Source organism: Mobula hypostoma, chromosome 12 (genome assembly GCF_963921235.1).
Source record: "Mobula hypostoma chromosome 12, sMobHyp1.1, whole genome shotgun sequence".
In the NCBI taxonomy this organism is placed as follows: Eukaryota; Metazoa; Chordata; class Chondrichthyes; order Myliobatiformes; family Myliobatidae; genus Mobula; species Mobula hypostoma.
In genome coordinates, this window is record NC_086108.1 from 8,008,383 (window position 1) to 8,025,078 (window position 16,696).

Here is a 16,696-nt window from a genome sequence, read left to right on the forward strand (position 1 = left end):
CCCCTTCGAGGCGCACCAACGCTCACAATATGTTTGCATCTCACGGGCAAACTCCAAATACGTGCGGTCCCACTGTTTCCTCGCATTCCGGAACCTCTGCCGGTATGCCTCCGGGACCAACTCATAAATCCTGAGGATGGCCTCTTTCACCACCTCATACCTCTGGGCATCTTCCGTGGACAAAGCTGAGTAAGCTTCTTGGGCCTTCCCTTTCAGTACACTCTGAAGTAAAACAACCCACTTATCCCTCGGCCAGTCCTGACTTATAGCCACTTTTTCGAAGTGGAGGAAGTACCGATCCACGTCGGTATCGTCAAATGGGGGAACCAGCCTAACCTCCTGGGTCGCCCGGAACCCTCCACCTTGGTTCGGCATGAGCCCTTGCTCGGCCCTTATCTTTAACTTCTCCAGCTCAAATTCCCTTTCCCTCTGTTTCTCCTCTCTCTCCAACTGTCTGTCCCTCTCTCTCTCTTCTCTCTCCAACTGTCTGTCCCTCTCTTTCTCTTCTCTCTCCAACTGTCTTTCTCTCTCTTGCCTTTCTACATCTTTCTCTTTCTCCCGCCTTTCTAACTCTCTCTCTTGCCTTTCTAACTGCTTCTCTTCATGTTCTAACTGCCGTACCCGGAACTCGTGCTCGAGTCTCAGTTTTTCAAGCTGCACCTGTACCTCGTCTCCAGCAGGTTTTTCAATAGACACCACCCCCAGCTCACCTTGGGGAAACACACCTTTAGATACATAGTGCTCTACAATAGCTCTGTGTATCTCCTCTCTCCTCATTGTCGACTTCACCTTAGCAAGATTCAACCGTTTTGCCACAGCTATCAATTCCGATTTCCTGGCATCCTCTAATGCCTCCAAGGTTGGCGCCTTTATAAATTCCTCAGCCTCCATTTCTGCTGTTTGTCTTTTCTTTCTTTCGGGAATTTTAACCCAATCAATTTACTCCGTCCCAAATTTAGCGTTCAAAATCGCGGACAAGCCCCCACTTATGTTACGTACCCCGTAACTGGGTTGCCAAACCAGCAGAAATGGATCACTCAGTTGGAGTCTGGAGTACTAGAACTAAGAAAGTTTTATTAAAGAAACAAGCAACACAGTAATTGAAAGGATAATAAATGCAACAGTTCAGCGATGATAAACACACATGTGCACAGAATTAAGATAACAGCATCAATCAAGCTCTATCGTTGTCTAGGGGTAAATGACCAAATTTCAAAGTGACTCAAAGTTCAGTCCAGTTTAGTAGTTCAGTTCGCAGTAATCATTGCCATGGCGATGGACAACATGGGGGGAGAGAGAGAGAGCGAGAACAGGAACAACTGATCATTCAGACATGGCTTCACTCACAGACCGGCGATATGGCTCACAAACAGCTTTTGGGTGGGTCCTTGGTGATGTCACCTGAGGTCACCGACTGTGACCCCTCCTCCGGATGCGGTCGATCCTCTGCAGTGAACCCGGCACCCAGGCAAGGGCGGACACACACCGGGTTCCCGCTGATCATACCTTTCCACCCTGGCCGTTGTCTGGTACTTCCCACCGACTCGTGAGAAGCGTACCGCTTCCAGGGTCTCGTTACCTCGGGTGGCGTGTATGTTGCCTTAGCGAACCGGTCCCTTTTTATCCCCCTGCTGGGGTATCACCTGTCCATCACTTCAAACAGTTCAAGGTTCAAAGGGGGGAGCCGCTCCAGACAGCTCTCTCTCCCCCGTCCCTTCATTACACATCTCCAGACGCTGCTCCATTGTTCCTTATCTCTCCTTCCCCTGAGGGCAGGTGGCAGACCACTTGCTGATGTCACTGATGCTAACCCAGGCCAGCAAACATCTTAATTTTATGTGTATTCTCATCACACTAGAGATGCCGCCTGGCCTGCTGCGTTCACCAGCAACTTTTATGTGTAACACATTTCACTGTATGTTTCAATATATGTGTAACAGATAAAGTTAATCCTAAATCTTCTAATCTGTAAAAGTTTATGAAATGACACAGGTAATGGATAGATTAGATGGCCACAGTGTTTTCCCCAGGGTACAGGCGTCTATAACACAAGACAGCAAAGGTTTAAGGCGAGGGGTAGAATTAAGGGGAGTTATGAGAGTGCGGAGAGTTGACTGGGATTAGTGACTGAGGATCAGCATTGACTCAGTAGACTGAAGGGTCCTGTTTCTGTGCTTTATTAACCTGTGAGCCATTACAACAGAGTAAAACCCTTGTTACATGGTTTTGGGGTGTATGATGCATCCAGGGAGGGGTAGAACCTCTGGAGAAGAGGCTTGTCCTGTCCATTCTGGGGCAGCCCACTCACCTTTGGTCCCACCGGACACTCAGCTCTCACCTGTGGCTCCAAGCAGCTGTCTGCATGCAACAATGGCCACACTTGCTTCAACAGGTGAGCTAAACCAGGTGAAGGTAGCTGGCAGACCTCATGTACCGGTGAGTTGGGGACATACCCATCCTAGCATGAGTGGTCAGCTCTGGGATGAATGGATCAACAGTAAGAACCAACGGCCAGAAGGTGGTACTGCAATGCTCCATGGAGAGTGAAGGGCATAACAAGACACAGAAGACGTATGGTCATCCACTGGAACCAAGGAAGACCCCAGTTTGTGAAAACTTCTTGTACCACTGGACTCAGACTTCCAAGATCGAGAGAGTGGAACTGCCCCAGTACAATGGCTTTTCCACTTTAAAAACTCTCCTGCACAGTTCTCCTGTCATTGTTGGATATGATGGACAACCAATCAACCACATGGTTTAACACCAATCTTACCTTGTAGTACTTGGGTGGAGCATTGTATCTACAATGGCTTCGACCAAGCTCAAAGGCCAGCTGTTCCAGCTTCTCTTCCTGTGACAATCTTGCCACGCTCTTCTCAATGAAGGACATCACCCTGCAACAGGCAAAAGAAACCTTTAGATTGGGATGTGGGCCATTCGGCCTCTCTGTTCTGTACTACCATTCAATGGGATTGAGGTTGATCTCAGACCAGGTTTGCAATTTAATTTTATCTCTGTCTGTTGTTTCCATTAGTACAGCAATTTCAACTGCTCTTTTAAATGTAAATTGTGCTTTAGTTAGGAGCAGTTTTTGAATTCTTTCTTCTAAGATTCCATAAACGAAGTCTTTGCATCATTATGCCCATTACAGAACTGACAATGCTCAGGCAATCTCTTCAATTCAGCCATGTACACTGAAATAGACTCCCCCTCCTTTTGATTCTGCTTATGGAAACTAATGGATTCAATCAACAATGGTTTGGTTTTAAATAATCCTACACTACCTTCATGATTTCAGCAAAACTCATTTCAGCTGGTTTGGAGCAACCAAACTTCTAAGCAAACTGTATGCCTTTAAACCCAATGCACTCACCAAAACTGGCACTCACTTCTCATCGGCTATTCCATTCTCTTTAAAATATTGCTCAATCTGCACAGAATACAATATCCAGTTATCTATTGTTTAATCAAACATGTCTATCTTTCTAATGTAGGGAGCCATTTCTATTTTTTATTTATAATTATTATCAACTGGTACTGTTTATGAATCCACGAATTTGTCCATTTCTGCCCTTATTTTTAACTTGACCATGTCTTCCCTTCTGGAGAACTGCAGTGTGATATTTTTTTAAACTTACCATCTCACTGCACTTCAACAGGTAGGTAGTCATCTCAGGTTCATTTTAAAACTTACTTTTCACCACTGTTATGTTTTGTAACTAAAAAAATAAATCTAATTCCAAGAAAAACAAGGAGTCAAGAATACAAGTCTAACTTTGTTTTTACTTTAAGTTGTGGTATCCGTTAATCTCGCGAGACCATGGATCTGCGCCTGGAAAGTCTTGCTTCAGTCTGTGTTAGAGCAGCATCTGTTGTGGCTGTAGAGGCCCACACGGGAGTGACAGTCTCGGCTGCAGCGACAGCACTTGAAGGCTCTGTCCTCCAGTGTTGTCTTGGTGCTGTTTTTCCGACGAGTGCGCTTTTCTTCAGCAGCCTCAGCCACTCTTCTCCTCTTTTTAGTCCTCTGTGTAGTTCCAGCCTCCAGTGAGAGCGATCGCTTGCGATGTCCTCCCACCTCTCGACGTTCATGTTCAGTGACTTCATGTCTCTCTTGCAGACATCTTTGAAACTAAGATGGGGCGCCCTTGTGCTCTCTTGCCGGAGGCCAGTTCCCCGTACAGCAGGTCTTTCGGGATCCTCCTATCTGACATACGGTGTACGTGGCCTAGCCAGCGGAGAGGGCATTGTTGGAGCAGGGTAAAGAGGCTGGGTATCTGGGTGTGGGCCAGGACCTCATTGTTGGTGACTCGATGTCCAGGATGCGTCTCAGGCTGCGAAGGTGGAAGGCGTTGAGACGCTGCTCTTGTCTGGAGTAGAGGCTCCAGGTCTCGCTGCCGTAAAGCAGTGTGCTGAGGATGCAGGCCCTGTAGACTGCAACCTTGGTGTGCGTTGTCAGCTTTCTGTTCTCCCAGACTCTCTTTGTCAGCCTGGCGAGTGTTGAGGCTGCTCGTCTGATCCATCTGTTGATCTCGGGGTCTAGGGAGAGGCTGTCTGTGATGGTGGAGCCAAGGTATGTAAACTCGTGAACTACCTCCAGCTCGTAGTTGTTGATGGTAATGGCAGGGGGGTGCTCAACACCTTTGTCCAACACATTGGTCTTCTTCAGGCTGATGGTCAAGCTGAAGTCCTGGCAGGCTCTTGAGAAGCTGTCCATGAGGCGTTGCAATTGCTCTTCAGAGTGTGTTGCCAGTGCCACGTCATCTGCAAACAACATGTCCCTGATGAGTACTTCACGAACCTTGGTTTTTGCCTTCAGCCGGGACAGACTGAACAGCCTCCCATCCGATCTGGTGTGGAGGTAGACACCATCAGTTGATGTTCCAAAGGCGTGCTTCAGCATGACTGCGAAGAAGATGCCGATCCCTCTATGATCCCTCTATGGCAAGAATGTCTTTCCTCAGATTAGGGGACCAAAACTGCACACAATAGTCCAGGTGTGGTCTCACCAAGGCCTTGTACAACTACAGTAGTACCTCCCTGCTCCTGTACTCGAATCCTCTTGCTATAAACGCCAGCATACTATTCGCCTGCTGTACCTGCATGCCCACTTTCAATGACTGGTGTATAATGACACCCAGGTCTTGTTGCACCTCCCCTTTTCCTAATCGGCCACCATTCAAATAATAATCTGTTTTCCTGTTTTTGCCACCAAAGTGGATAACTTCACATTTATCCACATTAAATTGCATCTGCCATGAATTTGCCCACTCACCCAACCTATCCAAGTCACCCTGCATCCTCTTAGCATCCTCCTCACAGCTAACACTGCCGCCCAGCTTCGTGTCATCCGCAAACTTGGAGATGCTGCATTTAATTCCCTCATCCAAGTCATTAATAAATATTGTAAACAACTGGGGTCCCAGCACTGAGCCTTGCGGTACCCCACTAGTCACTGCCTGCCATTCTGAAAAGGTCCCGTTTATTCCCACTCTTTGCTTCCTGTCTGCCAACCAATTCTCCCCCCACACCAATACCTTACCCCCAATACCGTGTGCTTTAAGTTTGCACACTAATCTCCTGTGTGGGACCTTGTCAAAAGCCTTTTGAAGATCCAAATATACCACATCCACTGGTTCTCCCCTATCCACTCTACTAGTTACATCCTCAAAAAATTCTTTGAGATTCGTCAGACATGATTTTCCTTTCACAAATCCATGCTGACTTTGTCTGATGATTTCACCGCTTTCCAAATGTGCTGTTATCACATCTTTGATAACTGACTCTAGCAGTTTCCCCACCACCAATGTTAGGCTAACCGGTCTATAATTCCCTGGTTTCTCTCTCTCTCCTTTTTTAAAAAGTGGGGTTACATTAGCCACCCTCCAATCCTCAGGAACTAGTCCAGAATGTAAAGAGTTTTGAAAAATTATCACTAATGCATCCACTATTTCTTGGGCTACTTCCTTAAGCACTCTGGGATGCAGACCATCTGGCCCTGGGGATTTATCCGCCTTTAATCCCTTCAATTTACCTAACACCACTTCCCTACTAACATGTATTTCCCTCAGTTCCTCCATCTCACTGGACCCTCTGTCCCCTACTATTTCCAGAAGATTATTTATGTCCTCCTTAGTGAAGGCAGAACCAAAATAATTATTCAATTGGTCTGCCATGTCCTTGCTCCCCATAAGCAATTCACCTGTTTCTGTCTGTAGGGGGCCTACATTTGTCTTAACCAATCTATTTCTTTTCACATATCTATAAAAGCTTTTACAGTCAGTGAGTGTTTGTGAGTGTTTATGGTGAGAAACACCTTGGATTCTTCTTCCATCTCTATCCGTATATAGACCACAGCTAAGCCCACTTTGCTGAAGTGTTTCCCTCCAGGAAGGTATGCAAAGATATTCTGTATCCAGGGGAGAGGGTATCAATCTACTTTCAGTACTGGGTTGATGGTGAACTTAAAATCACCACAGATCCTGACAGATCCATTCTGCCTGGCTACTGGGACCATTGGTGTTGCCCATGGGCTCCACTCATCTCTGGAAATAATTTCTCCAACTTCCATGTGATCTCGCTCACTGGCTACTTTATCATGGATTGTATAAGGAACCAGTGGGCTTTGTAAATCTCGGGTGTGACATTTTCAATTACCACTGTTTTACCTCTGATATGTGTGTGTTTTCCAATGCCATCCTTGAACACTGTTGTGGTATCAGCCAGTATCTTTCTAAATTCACTTTCAGTTGCCTCTATTGTAGGCGATGTGGCATGCAGATGATGGATGGATCTCCAATTTTTCTGGTTTCACCTTTCAACCTGCATTGGTCTGGTGCATGTGAGCCCCTGTCACAATGGTAACACAATTTGTTTGGCCAGGCAGGTTTCTGTTAAGACTTTACAATTTTATTCTGGATTGCTTTCATTCCTGACTTCAACTCAATTGCATCTCTCTCTTCTTTTTCCATTGAAACAGCAATTTCCACTACTCTTTTAAATTTAAGTTCTGCTTCAGTTAGGAGATGTTTTTGAATGCTTTCTTGTAAAATTCCATAAACTAAACCATCTCTCAGTGCATTATTAAGCCCATCATTGAACTGGCAAGGCTCAGACAGTTTCTTCAATTCAGCCACACATGCTGAAATAGACTCCCTTTCCTTTTGATTTGCTTATGAAACTAATGCATTCTGCAATCAACAATGGCTTCAGTTCTAATGTTCCTGCATTACTTTCATGATATCAGCAAAGTTCATTTCGGCTGGTTTGGTTGGAGCAGTCAAATCTTTAAGGAAACTGTATGCCTTTAAACTCAATGCACTCAGCAAAACTGGCACTCACTTCTCATTGGCTATTCCATTTACTTTAAAATACTGCTCAATCCACTCAGTATACAATATCCAGTTATCTGTTGTGTAATCAACCACATCTGTCTTTTGATGTAGACAGCCATTTCTGCATTTTTATTTTAATTATTATCACCCAGTACTCTCTGCTTATGAACCCATGAATTTATTCATTTCCTGTCTCTTAAAGTTGACCGTGTCTTGTCTTCTGAAGAACAGGGGCTGTAATATTTTTTTGAACTCAAACGTCTTGCTGTACTTCGACAGGTAGCTAGCCATCTCGGCTTAATTTTAAAACTTACTTGCCATCACTGTTATGTTCTATTAATTAATTTATTTTTTTGAGATACAGTGTGGAATAAGCCCTTCTAGCCTTTCCAGCTGCACTGTCCAACAATCCTCCAGTTTGACCCTAGCCTAATCACAGGACAATTTACAATGACCAATTAACTTACCAACCGGTATGTCTTTGGAGTGAGGGAGGAAACCCAGGCGGTCACAGGGAGAATGTACATACTCCTTTCAGGGAGCGGCGGGAATTGAGCCCGTGTCAGTGGTATTGTGAAATGTTGTGCTAACCACTATGCTCCCGTGCTGCCCGAAAACTAATTGCAGGAAAAACAAGGGAGCCCAGAATGTGAGTCTAATTTTGTTTTTGCTTTAAGTGAAGCACACTTATAACACTGCATGATGTTGTATGCCATTTATGTACTTTTACAGATAACCCGCAATGAATTATGTAAACAACAAAGAATGCTTAATCAAGAATATATTTACTACATTACTCAAACATTACTGAAATATCAAAAGCACAATATGTGGAAGAAAACCTTGAGGGACAGAGTTCTGAAGACTTGTGACACCTTAAAGTTTGCCTGTCCCCTTTCTTAAAAACGCAACCTCTTTATTTCTGAACAGCGACCCTACAGAAGGGAAACCCACTCTGGTAGATCCCTCAGGATATGATATGTTTCAATCAAACTTACTAGTACAAATGTAAACTCTTCTAAGTATCAGCCTCAATTCTCTGACTTTTTCCCATTGGACAAGTGCCCAATCCAGATATTACTCCAATAAATCTTTTTACAACAGGCCAACACTAAGTGTGATGTGTCATATATCTTGAGAGATGTTGATTTAGCAAATAATGTTGTCATTTTATTGGAAGCAGTTGTAATACTTGGAATGGTGTTTAATCAGAAAACTGCAGGAAGAACTCTGATCCCATAAACACTACCTCACTTTTAAAATACATATTATCTCTGTTTTTGCATGATTTTTAATCTATTCATTATATGTATACTGTAACTGATTTATTTATTTATCATTGTTTTTTTCTTATTGGAGAAGCTGGGAGGTGATTGGTGGAAGAGATAAAGGGCTGAAGAAGAAGGAATCTGATAGGGTAGGAGAGTGGATCATGGGAGAAAGGGAAGGAGGAGGGGAACCAGAGGGAGGTAGTGGGAAGGTGAAGAGACCATCTGCCTCTCTATTCACCCATCATTCATATATTCTGTGCCCCACCTCGCACACTCACCCTCCTCAGCATTACACAGGCAGATTGTGCCCCTTTCGCACTGGCCTATCCTGGGGATCAATCCTTGTCCAGCTGGAGAACGCCTCCATCACTATTATTCCCAGGAAAATACAAAGAGCAGGCATAAGATTCCCAGAGGCTGGATAATTCTTTCCTCTCCAAGGTATGTTAGCACAAGTTTAATAGTTTGTTGGTTTTTCTCAGGGCAGTACCATACAGAATCAGGCCCTGCAGCATAGAATGTTCTGCCAAGCTGGTAATTAAATTTATTAGGATAATCTTCCTGCCGGAGGAGAAGGATTAGAATGGCTACATGGAGCTCAGAAAAATAGAGGGCTATGGGTAAAGCCTAGGTAGTTCTAAGGTAGGGACATGTTCGGCACAGCTTTGTGGGCCGAAGGGCCTGTATTGTGCTGTAAGTTTTCTATGTTTCTGTTTCTATAGCCACCCTGTCACATCACAGGCATGAGTCTAAACCTCAGTCCACATCCCTCCATTCTCTACACATTCATGTGCCTTTCTAAGATCTGTTCCATCAGACTGTCGTGTTTGCCTCCACCTCCATACGTAGCAGTGGGTTCCAGGACACCACTCTCTATGTAAAATAATTTGCCACATACACCTCTTTACAGCCATAGAAGTAGAATTAGGCTATTTGGCCCATTGAGTCTGCTCTAACATTCCACCACGGCTGATTTTTTATCCATCTTAATCCCATCTTCCTGCCTTCTCCCCGTGACATTTGATGCCCTTGTGGTGACCCACTTTCTAGCACCCACGAACCGGCTCACGAAACCGCGCGCAGGCAGAGGGCCGGCCCCAAAAAGGGCGCCAGGCCACCTTCACCAGCAGGGGGAAAATCCCACGCGCAGAAAGGGTCTGGGAATATGCATTCCCCACAGCAGTCCCGCCCAGGGAGGGTGGGAACGGGAAGGCTTTAAAGCAGGCCGCGAAGTTTGAATAAATCTCTTTATCGCAACTCCAACTCACCGACTCCGTGTGGTTATTCTAGTGCTGTGTGTAGCACATCGCTACAATTGGTGACCCCGACGGCCCAAACGATATTTGGGCCAGAGATGACCGACGCCGCATCTGTTCACGCAGTTTCGTTACAACTGCCAAGCTTCTGGACGCTGCGACCCCATCTATGGTTCGAACAAGCAGAAGATCAGTTCCACATTCGGCAGATGACCTCGGAGTCCACTCGCTACTACTACGTGCTGAGCTCCCTCGACCAGGAGACTGTTGCACAAGTTAAGGAGTTTATACAGTCGCCCCCGGAGGACGGCAAATACACAGCATTCAAAGCCCTGCTCATAAGGACTTTCGGACTCTCACGGCGCGAACGAGCACACCGCTTAATGCACCTGGATGGTTTGGGAGACAGGCCGCCGTCAGCATTAATGAACGAGATGCTGGCCCTGGCTGAAGGACACAAACCCTGCCTCATGTTTGAGCAGGCGTTCCTAGAGCAACTGCCTGAGGACATATGCCTGCTGCTGTCCGACGCAGATTTCAGCAAACCCCGGGAGGTGGCGGCCCGAGCAGATGTGCTGTGGAATGCCAGGAAAGAGAGAGGGGCATCCGTCGCACAGATCACCAAGCCGCGTGCCCAACGACAGACCAGACCAGGCCCGGCAGCAGAGCCTACAAAACCCGGCGACGGGAGTGAGGATCCCAACGAACAATGGTGTTTCCACCACCAGCAGTGGGGCACGGAGGCCTGCCGCTGTAGACCACCCCGCAAATTCCCGGGAAACGCCAGGGCCAGCCGCCGCTAATGGCGACGGCGGCTGGCCATCAGGACAGCCTCCTAAGCGTCTGGGACAAGCAGTCGGGACGCCGCTTTTTGGTCGACACTGGAGCGGAGATCAGCGTCTTACCTCCAACGAGTTACGACACCTGCAACAGAGAACCGGGACCCACCCTGAGGGCCGCAAATGGCAGCACAATACGAACCTACGGCACCCGCATGGTGCGGCTACAGTTCAGCTCCAGCCGGTTCACGTGGGACTTCACACTGGCCGCCGTGGCCCAACCACTCCTGGGGACGGATTTTCTGCAAGCCCACAGCCTGCTGGTCGACCTGCAAGGGAAGCGACTAGTCCACCCCAAGCCTTTTCAAACGTTCTCCCTGGGTGAAGCGAAGTTGAAGCCCCACACCTGGACTCCATCACGCTGTCCGACGACGAATTCACCAGGGTCCTGGCGGATTTCCCAGCAGTACTGACACCGCAGTTCACGGCAGCCATGCCCAGACACGGAGTACAGCACCACATCCTGACCCAGGGACCACCCCTCCACGCCCGTGCTCGAAGGCTTCCCCCGGACAAGCTCCGACTGGTGAAGGAGGAGTTCAAGAAGATGGAGGAATTAGGGATCATACGATGGTCCGACAGCCCATGGGCCACCCCCCTGCACATGGTGCCCAAGGCAACGGGGGGCTGGAGACCATGAGGTGACTACTGCAGACTGAACGAGGCTACAACACCAGACCGCTACCCTGTGCCGCACATTCAAGACTTCGCAGCAAACCTACACGGTGCAAGGATCTTTTCCAAGGTAGACCTCGTCCAGGGATACCATCAAACCCTGGTACATCCGGACGACATCCCCAAAACAGCACTTATCACCCCGTTCGGACTTTTCGAATTCCTCCGAATGCCGTTTGGTCTAAAGAATGCTGCACAGACTTTCCAGCGGCTAATGGACGCGGTGGGACGCGACCTGGACTTTGCATTCATCTATTTGGACGACATCCTCATAGCCAGCAGTAGTCGGCAGGAGCATCTGTCCCACCTCCGCCAGCTCTATTCCCGCCTGAGTGAATTCGGCCTTACAATCAACCTGGCCAAATACCAGTTCGGACTCAACACCATCGACTTCCTGGGCCAAAGGATTACGAAAGACGGGGCAACCCCGCTGCCCGCCAAAGTAGACGCGGTCCGCCACTTCCCACGACCCAACACAACCAAAGGCCTGCAGGAATTCGTGGGTATGGTGAATTTCTACCACCGTTTTCTCCCCTCAGCAGCCCAAACCATGTGCCCCCTGTTCACTCGATGTCGGATAAGGGCAAGGACATTACCTGGGACGAAGAGGCCGCAACCGCTTTCGTTAAAACCAAAGAAGCCTTGGCAAATGCCGCGATGCTAGTGCACCCCAGAACGGACGTTCCTACTGCCCTCATGGTGAACGCATCCAACACAGCAGTCGGTGGAGTGCTGGAACAACTCATCGAGGGTCGCTGGCAACCCCTGGCGTTCTTCAGCAAACACCTACGACCACTCGAACTCAAATACAGTGCTTTCGACCAGGAGCTATTGGCACTATACCTGGCAATCCGGCATTTCAGGTACTTCTTAGAAGGTAGGCCCTTCACCGCGTTCACAGACCACAAACCGTTTACCTTTGCGTTCACAAAGGTGTCCGACCCCTGGTCGGCCCGCCAGCAGCGACATCTGTCCTACATCTCCGAGTCGTGGCAGACGCACTATCCAGACCTACCATACAGGCCCTGTCCCAGGGGGTGGACTATGCAGCGCTGGCAGAGGCACAGCAGGCAGACGCTGAGATCCCCAGTTACAGGACTGCAGTCTCCGGTTTGCAGCTCCAAGACCTCCCCGTAGGCCCAGGTGAGAGGACCCTCCTGTGTGACGTGGCTACCGGCCAACCCCGCCCCGTCGTCCCAGCAGCCTGGCGCCGGCGGGTTTTCGAATCCATTGCGCCCTCCTCCATCAGGACAACCGTCCGGCTGGTCGCCAACAGGTTCGTGTGGCATGGGCTGCGTAAACAGGTCAGTGAATGGGCCAAAACGTGCATGCAGTGCCAAACGGCCAAGGTGCAGTGGCACACCAAGGCTCCGCCGCAGCAGTTCGAACCCACCCGACGGAGGTTCGACCACATTCGTGTGGATATCGTGGGGCCCCTGCCAGTGTCGCGAGGAGCGCGGTACCTCCTAACTATGATAGACCGGTTCACCAGATGGCCAGAGGCGGTCCCGCTCAGTGACACCACCTCCGAATCCTGCGCCCAAGCACTGATCGCAACCTGGGTAGCACGCTTCGGGGTACCGGCCCACATTACCTCTGACAGGGGCGCCCAGTTCACCTCCAGCCTGTGGTCAGCTATGGCCAGCCTTCTAGGAACACAGCCACACCACACAACTGCCTACCACCCACAGTCGAACCGACTCGTGGAGCGTTTCCACCATCACCTGAAGTCGGCTCTCATGGCCCGCCTGGAAGGGCCTAACTGGGTGGACGAACTTCCCAGGGTCCTGCTCGGAATCCGCACGGTGCCCATGGAGGATCTGCACACCTCGTCGGCCGAGTTGGTGTACGGCGCACCCCTGGTCGTCCCAGGAGAGTTTATACCAGCCCCAAGGGGGCAAGAGGAAGTCCTGTACAGACTAACCTAGCCCCCGTACCGACTTCACAGCACGGACAGAGCCCGACCTGCGTACCCAAAGACCCTCAGAACTGTAAGTTTCTTTTTGTACGATGGGGCAGACACCGGGCACCGCTACAGCGGCTCTACGAGGGGCCGTTTAAGGTGATCAGGAACACCCAGGGTCAGACACAGAGAGGAGCTGTGCTGACTGAGCTGGGAGAAATCGAAGGAAAACTACTGGATAAAGTTCGTGGAATACTTTGGAGGTTGCTCTAAAAGTCTCTTGGACAACTGAGTGAGTGACGGCGTTGGCGTGGAAGCTCGGTGTGGAGTTTTTGCTGCCGGTTTGGACTGGGTTTGTTGGCGGCTGCTTACTGCGTAGCTCCCAGCTGCGGCCGCTGGCAACTCGCCAGTAAGCCGGTTCGCTCCAAAACCGGAGGCAAACGCCGTCGTTTTCCCCCCATTGACATCGGGGCAACGTTCCTCCTCCATTGTTTTCCTGATTTTTCGTCCGGTGTCGGTGCCGGTGCCGGAGCATCTGGAAGGACGTTTCGGCCTCTCCCGGCCTGGGTCTCTGCAAGTCCGACGGAGCCTTTCCTGGCGCCGAGCCAGCGAGGAACTGTCGACTGCAAACTTTCCCGGCCAGTTATTCGACTCGCTCCAGGACTTCTAACTGGCACCGCCGCAAAATTCTCGGACTGGAAAGAGCGCCAGCATGCCGGACCGGTCTCCAGGGAGTCGCGGGCCTTCGGGGAGTTACGCAAGGGCGGCTGCCTCCCCGGCCTCGGACAACGCCCTGTTTCGGTCGGTGAAGGTGGAACGTGGGGTGCAATGTATTTTGCGCCCTGGAATGACACTAGAAAAGTGTACGGAGGCAATGGAGGACCTTGTGGGGAAAGGTGGTATTCTGGCCACCGAGAAGGAGTTCCGAAAGGCGGTGTTCTATCTGGTGAATGAAGAGCTAGTGCACCTGGCCCTAAGCAGGGGAGTCACGGTGGACAACATCTTTTTACCTATGGAGCTGGTGACGGCCCCCACGCAACGTATCGTGCTTGGGCATGTTAAGCCTTTCATTCCAAATGAGGACTTGCTTCCCCCACTGGCCCGTTTAGGGCAAGTAAGGTCGGAGATTACTGCCATCCGACACAAATTTAAGAGACGCACCCTCCGCACCGTAATCTCTTTCCGGCGTCAGGTTTTCATGCAGCTGGAAAGGGAGGACGATGTTGAGGGCCGCTTTACTGTCCGGCACGAGGGAGTAGATTATCAGGTGTACTGGAGCTCCGAGCGCCCACGGTGCCATGCGTGCAGGGAGGTGGGGCACTTTCGGAGGGACTGTCCTGCCGCCCGGAACCCGAGGGAGCCCACTTCGGGCACCAGTGCCGCAGCTACCTCTGCCCCTGATCCTACTCCTGCGCGTGCGCCTGCACCTGCATCTGACCCTGCCCCAGCCCCTCACCCTGCCCCTACCCCTACCCCTGTCCCTACTTCTACGGTTGGGTCGGTCCCTGCTCCTCTCCCTGTAGTTCAGGTGGGGGACGGGGTGGAGTCTGTGCGGAGTAAGAAGGCAAAGGGGAAATCCAAACATAGTAAGAAGCGGGCCTTTGAGGCCGCAGAGCTCACACCCATTTCGTCTGAAGTGGAGCGTGGGGCTCGGGGAGGTGCGCAAGCAGACGGGGCGATGGAAACAGAAGGCGCCGCCCCATCGGTGAAGCCTGCACCTGTGTGCTCCTCCAGCGTGAAGAGGAGAAGGGAACGTTCCCGCAAGAGGGCAGGGGATGTAGATGCGGGGGAGTCCCAGGAAGGGGTGGGAATCCGGGTAGGGGTTGGTTCTAAACCTGAGTCCTCAGATGTAGCCACCAGTCCTGGGGTAGATGGTGTGGTTGTGCAAAAAGCTTGTGATAGGCCTGTTTGCACAAATGAGGCAGCCCTGGAGGCCTCCACCCAGGACCTACAAGTCAGCGCCTCTCTGGAGGCCAGTGTACCGAATAGTGTAAGAGGAGACGAGGCAAAGCTCTCTCATTCTCAGCACCAGGCGGCTTATGAATCCCTTGGACCAAAGGTGCCGGGTTCCCCTCTATGCCTGCCCCCTAGGGAGGACGATATTCTGTGCACATCGACCCCAGCAATAAATGACTTGCAGGGAGTCCCTGGGGATTGTCTCTCCACTGTCGCAAATGTGGATGAGGCTGATGCGACGGTGGAGAAGGCAGGTAAGAGCGAGGTGCCCGCTGCGCGGTGTGGGTCGCAGACGCAGCCATCTGTTGGAACATGTGGGGAGGCCGATGGGGATTCTGTCTGCAGTGACGGGTTGGAGGGGGACTCTTTCGATAGTGAAACAATGGACATCCTCACCCCTCCTGAGAAATCCCCATTGATACCTGTAGAGGAAATTAAGCATTTCATTCTCACCTCTGAGGGTGCCAAGCACCGGCCTCAGCTAGCCTCGCTTCGCTGGCCCAGCATGCCGAGGCTGGTGAGGTCCCTGCGAGTCATCCTCAGACGAAAGGGAAAGGGAAAGAGGAATGCGGTGGTGGGGAACGACAGACGGCAACTAAAATCTTTCCTGGATGACCTAGTAAGGGACATCAGAGGGGGAAGCAGCCTCGCTCCTACGGGGGATGGTGGGTCACAGGGTGTTGCTGGTACCGCTCGAGCCCGGAAAGCAAAAGGTATCCTTGCTTTCTTTCCGGACAGTGTGGTGGAAGGCGCCTCCGCTCTCACCGAAATGGGCGCAGCTGCTGAGACCTAGTGTGTTCCCGCCATGAAGCTTACCATAGCTAGTCTCAATGTAAACGGCAGCAGGGGTCCTCTTCGCAGGCATAACAATCTCTCAGTCCTCAGGGATGGGCGGTATACGGTGAGTTTCCTGCAGGAAACCCATACCATCCCTGGGGACGAGTCTGCTTGGCTCCTGGAGTGGCAGGGCGGGGTCTACATGAGCCACCTCAGCTCCATTTCTAGCGGGGTGGCGATCCTGTTGGCCCCGACCTTCCAGCCAGTAATTGAAAGAGTCCAAGACGTTGTGCCCGGCCGTCTGCTCCACCTGGTTGTGCGCCTGGATGGCGTACCGTTGCATTTTATCAATGTGTACGCTCCCAGGCGCGGTGTGATGCAGACGCGCCTATTCTGTCAGCTGTCCACCCTGCTGAGCTCCATCGATCCTGGGGACTGCGTAATCCTCGGGGGAGATTTCAATTGTACCCTCGAGGTGGAGGACCGTTCGGGCCTCCAACGCGACCCAGCATCAGCAAAAAAGTTAAAGGAGCTAGTCGGCTCCTTTGACTTGGTGGACAGCTGGCGGAATTTTCACCCCAACTCTAGCGCCTTCTCGAGAAGGTCTAGAGAAGGAGGTTCCAGGATAGACCGCATTTACATCTCTCGGGCCTACGCCTCCCGCGTGTCGGCGTCCTCCATGCGGCCA

At 50.5% G+C, this 16,696-nt stretch overlaps 1 protein-coding gene across 2 annotated transcripts in view; it reads right to left on the bottom strand.

The window, feature by feature from the left end:
- xgb (x globin) overlaps positions 1-16,696 on the bottom strand; it is a 126,446-nt gene that overhangs the window by 64,517 nt on the left and 45,233 nt on the right. For both annotated transcript variants that reach the window (XM_063063588.1, XM_063063587.1), the window contains exon 3: positions 2,774-2,894. In XM_063063588.1, the coding sequence (XP_062919658.1) occupies positions 2,774-2,894 (121 nt within the window). The remainder of the gene's footprint in view (positions 1-2,773; positions 2,895-16,696) is intronic.